The 4,942-nt window shown below is 46.5% G+C and overlaps 1 protein-coding gene across 1 annotated transcript; it reads right to left on the bottom strand.

The window, feature by feature from the left end:
* Positions 1-363: 363 nt before the first annotated feature.
* Positions 364-3,381, bottom strand: HOXA11 (homeobox A11). The gene is made up of 2 exons (XM_063128815.1): positions 2,485-3,381; positions 364-692 (listed from the first exon to the last, which is right to left on the bottom strand). The coding sequence occupies exons 1-2, from the start codon at positions 3,266-3,268 to the stop codon at positions 460-462; spliced, it is 1,017 nt and encodes a 338-aa protein (XP_062984885.1). The 5' UTR covers positions 3,269-3,381; the 3' UTR covers positions 364-459.
* Between the last annotated feature and the right edge of the window lie 1,561 nt (positions 3,382-4,942).

Below are 4,942 nucleotides of genomic sequence, written 5' to 3'. Positions count from 1 at the left end.
AATGTTCCACAGTAAAACCAAGGTAAGATAGTTAAAAACCAATATGAAGTCAATAATTCACTCCCCCTGCTTCTCACGTGTGTGGAAAACCCTATTGGAAGGAGCTGCATTGTCTATAGGTAAGAGGTATAAAATTGCCCTCAGAGCAAAAGGCATGCAGATGGCCTGTTTGGAAATGTGGGCCCTTTGTATAAACCGATTCCAGTTGATTTGTAAAGATTTTAAGAAGTAGTTTAAAAAGAAAAACAAAAGAAAGAGGGGGGAACCAATTTGTTTACCTTGGGCATATGGGGAGAGAAATTTTAGTTTTTCAGTGTCCTCAGTCACTGAGTCCTTCTTATAGGTAACCTATACAGTCCTTCTTATAGGTAACCCTGTGGCTTGACCTTGTCAAGGGCGAGATCTGAATTTAATCTCATCTTGAAAAATGCTAGGAGTTTTCCCCCCCTTTGCTTGTTTTTAAAGTAGTGGGTTAGCTGAATAATATTGCAATCGGTCCCTGTTAATTTTTTTCTCTTTCATTCTTCTGTTTTGGAACCATATTTTTACTTGACGGTCGGTCAAGTTGAGCATTCGGGAGAGCTGGAGGCGTTTCTCTTTGTTTATATAGACACTGAAGAAGAATTCCCTCTCTAATTCTCTAATCTGATATTTGGTGTATGGGCATCGCTTTTTACGGGTACGTTGTCCACCTGTGGAATGAAAAATAAAGGCAGAAGCCATTAAGTCTGAAATTACATATGGCTGGGGGAGGGTTGAGGTTAATATTTAATCAAGGGGCAATTTGTTTGGTGCTCTTTCTTTCTTTTAAAGTCTTGGCTTATTATTACATAGTTACACGGGACTGAGGTTCTCTCCTACTCAGCAGCTGTATATATTAATTTAACCTTATCTAGGGGGAATAGCTTGCATGAGTTGTGCCAAGCCGAAAGATCCTCACTTTGAAGCATCACTTCAAACAATAGATCTACAGCGCTTTCCTGTGCATGTTCCCTGGGAAGTAAGCCTCACAGAGTCTAATGGGGCTTACTCCCTAGGAAGTGTGCTTAGGATTGGATCTTTAGCTGTCTAGTGAATAATGCAATGGACAATGTCTAGAAGTACCCTGCACAACGTTTCCTGGAAGCAGTCTGCTGCCGGCAAAGGGCTTGTGTGTCCTGCTTGGAAGGGCTATGGCAAATGCTTTGTTTGATAGTCTCAACAGAGCTCTGCATGCTAGGCTTAACAAAAACCCATTTAAATCTTACAGTGCAACTCTATACGTGTTTACTCAGAAGTAAACCTCACTGAGTTCAATTTGACTTACTCCCAAGTAAGTGTGTATAGGATTGCAGCCAAAATCACTTTGTTCAACCCCCCCACCCCTCCAGACAATAGGATAGAGGGAAACCCACCTTCCTGTACATTGACCATGTTTTTAATCTTAAACTTGGTGTTGTTTTTGTATGCCATTTCTCTTCTCAACAAACACCCGCCCCAGTGCTGAAGCTGCAATTTTGTTTAAAAATTAACCACGCACCCCTTCAATATTCCCTCAGTCTGCTCTCTTTCTCTCTCAGCCATACTTGATGTCTTTAAGCAGAGCAGGTCTCTTCTAAAGGGGATTCTTTATCTCCCCCCCTTAAGTTTAAACTTCTTCTTTTTTTGCAATGCTAGTAAAAAAAAAGTTGCCTTTTCCTTTTACAGGTAAAAAAAAAAGTTGCCTTTTCCTGTTACAGCTCATTATAAGGGTATTTTCCTAGAGTGGTGGGGAGAGAGAAAAGGCCATATTAAAAAAAAATATCAGGCTGTGACAGATTGAATAACAATTGTAAGTAACAAACTGTTGGACAGAAGGCAACACGTAATTGCCACAGTGTCTTAAGAAAATTGCTTCCTTTAGACAAAAAGGCCAGCTTTAGGTTAATTTGTTGCTTTTAATATATTGCTACAAGTGCAGGCGGCTACTTTATCTGCTAAACACTATTCTCCAGCAATCGTTAAAAACTGGGATGGCTTTGAATCCAAGCCTCTAACTAGACTTCTGGGGCAACACATGGCTTTTATAAAAATAAAAAAAATAAAAAAGTCACAGGATTACATGGATATCAAAGGACTCTGAAATCCCCTTTTGGGCAAATTTACAGGCGCAAAACGTGCGTTATTATATTTTCGAGTGTTTTACCACGGAGCCTTCCCCCCCTCCCTCCTTATTCTTTCTTGGGGGTTTATGATTTAAGGAGGGGGGGGGGGAAACCTTTTTGTTTCTTTTTAAAAAACTTTTTTTAAAAAGGCATCCATTGGCCGGTGGGTATTTCACGGCCAATTTCAGTCCTCGCCACGTGATCTCGCCTTTTTATAACAAACTTTTGTTGGGGGAAATCTAAAGGCCCTTCATAAACCTTATATGCTTATAAAACAGCATATAAAAATTTAACAGCGGCGGTGCGCTAAGATTTCCAAGTTCCGTTCATAAAAGCGCCAGGGCGCTGCCTTTATACGTACTGGAGCTGCTGGATTTCTCCTCATTGTTGCCGGAAGACGAAGCGGGGCTGCTGCTGCTGCTGCTCTCCGTCCTTCTCCGCCTCTCTTTCTCCTCGGCCGCCGCCGCCGCGGCGCTCGCCGCCCCCGCCGCCGCCGCCTCCCTGCCGCAGCTGGCGTCCGAACTTGAAGTTGCAGCCGAGGCGGCGGCGGCCGTGGCGGCAGCCGCCGCCGCCGCCGCCGCCACCGAAGCGGCTCCTCCGGGCGGCATTTTCTCGCTGTTCTTGTCTCCCGCATAGTCCGCGTGGTTCTCGGCCGTGCCGTAAGCCGTCTCGAAAAACTGGTCGAAAGCTTGCGGCAGCACCCCGTTCCTGCCCACCGTGCTATAGAAATTGCTGGCGGCGGCGGCGGCGTTGGTGGCGGCGGCGTTGGGGTGGTGGTGGTAGACGTTGGCGGTGCTTTTCCCGAACATCTCGCCCATGCTCGCGGCGGCGGCGGCGGCGGCGGCGGTGTTGGTGGCAGGCAGGCAGTCCCTGTGCATGATCTCCTCTGCCGAGTAGCAGTGGGCGAGATTGTTCCTGGGGTGCCATTTACTGGCCGGATCAATGGCATACTCCCGGAAGGTGACTTCTCGCACAGGTTGGACCTGGGGTAGGTTGGAGGAGTACGAGTATGTCATGGGGCGAGAAGACGGGGTCTGGGGCAGGAAGGAAGGGAGGCTGGAGAAATCAGGACCCGACACGTAGTAAGTACAACTGGGCAAATACATATTAGAGGAGCAAGGGACACGCTCATCAAAATCCATCATGAGGGCTACCTCGGGCTCTCCGCATTAGCCGAGCTTAACATGATTCTCTAATGCAGCTGCCTCTTTGAAGCAGATCCGTGAAGTAAGAAATTTGGAGACGTAAAGCTGACGTGGAAATCTATCCCCATCCTTAGCAGGGAGGCGCTGGTCACGTGGCCAAATGTTGAAATTGACAAGCTGCGAGTATGGGCCTCTCTCTCTCTCTCTCTCTCTCTCTCTCTCTCTCTCTCTCTCTCTCTCTCTCTCTCTCTCTCCTCCAACCCCCCTTCCTCTTTCTCCTTCCCCTCCTTTGTAGCCATCTCGAGGGAAGCAACAGATCGTCACTTTGGTCTTCTGGCTAAAACCCACGAAATCTAAAATGTAACTCAGGCCTTGTGGACCGACGGGAGGACAAAAAAGACGCGTGGGCCATGGCCTTTCTCCCTCTCTTTCATGACCCCCCCCCATTATCAAGGCATCTCTAGCCTATTAGGTATGGAATGGAAGCACACGCACACCTCTCCCTCTCTCCCCCTCCCCCTCCCCCTCTTTAAACGCCTGTTGAACGGCTTCGATGATTCACCGCGTAATCTTTTAATTCTGCCCGGATCTGACTTCTGCTAAGCGTTGCTCCACAACCCACTGGGTCCCTTGTGAAGTACGCTTCCTCCCGAAGACACTCACCTCGCCCTGCAGGGTTTTGCTGAAGACATGGCTGGAAGAATGTGCCAGGGTCAAGTCTGTACTGATTTTCATGGTGAATGGATGACATGCTTGCATTCAGGTTCACTTCCGAAGGCGCTTAGCGCCTTCCTGCCCTTTCCTACATATTAACCTCAGATAGCCTGGGCAGCTTCATGCGAGCTCTGCTCAAGGTATTTTTACGATCTTTTATGCCCCCTTAACCAGGCTTTTCCTTTCTCCCTCTCATCCCCCACCCCACCCGCCACCTGCGTAGACCCGAGTTGCTTTTATTTCATTCCTGCTTCCAATTCCAGGATGTCTACTGGATTGCAACCCTTCAAATCCTTTACCTTCAGGTAAAGGAGCACGGGCGGATTGCAGACAGGGTAGCTAAATACTTGCGAAACTACTGCCAGGTTGGATGATCCCTATTCGTCCCCGGTCCTGAAAGGTGTTCCTTGGACGTAAGTGCCATTCATTACAATAGACTCATGAGCATCCTTAGGATTTGAATGTTACATTTGGGTCCAAATGTTAACGTTTAACTCCTTAGTGAAAATTGGTCTGACATGTTATTAACCTTGAGAGCCAACCTGGGGAAAGACTTCTTTAACTTTGACTATAGTCCCAGGAAAGGGAATATATAGAAAGGAGATACAGAGAAAAGAAGAGTTGCAAGTTCAATGCAGTTACTTGGGAGTAAGACACGTTGAACTCACTTCTGAAGTAGTATGCCTTGATGGTGCTATGCAAGAAGTATATCACAGCCAATAACAACAACAACAACAACAACATCACAAGAGAAATAACATACATTATAGAAGCGTGCAATTTTGATGCTTAATTAAAATGAAATAAATATTTGTAACTGGATCTAATTATGCAGGAGGGGTTGAAAAGCAGAACTGCCACAACTTATTTCAAAATTGGTGTAGAAAACCAGGGAGATTTTAGTTCGGGGGGGGCGGGGCGGGGAGTCTCTTTGAATAGCAGGGAAAAGAAGAGTCGGGG

The sequence above is a fragment of the Elgaria multicarinata genome, chromosome 1, assembly GCF_023053635.1.
Source record: "Elgaria multicarinata webbii isolate HBS135686 ecotype San Diego chromosome 1, rElgMul1.1.pri, whole genome shotgun sequence".
NCBI classification, from domain to species: domain Eukaryota; kingdom Metazoa; phylum Chordata; class Lepidosauria; order Squamata; family Anguidae; genus Elgaria; species Elgaria multicarinata.
This window is presented reverse-complemented; position numbering and strand designations above follow the sequence as displayed.

What these genes read in the sequence shown, in the direction of transcription:
- HOXA11 (XM_063128815.1), bottom strand. Translation starts at nt 3,268, where the DNA reads ATGATGGATTTTGATGAGCGTGTCCCTTGCTCCTCTAATATGTATTTG. An exon ending in GGAGAAATCCAGCAGCTCCA is followed by an intron (nt 693 to 2,484) that starts GTACGTATAAAG and finishes TTCATTCCACAG; the next exon opens with GTGGACAACGTACCCGTAAA.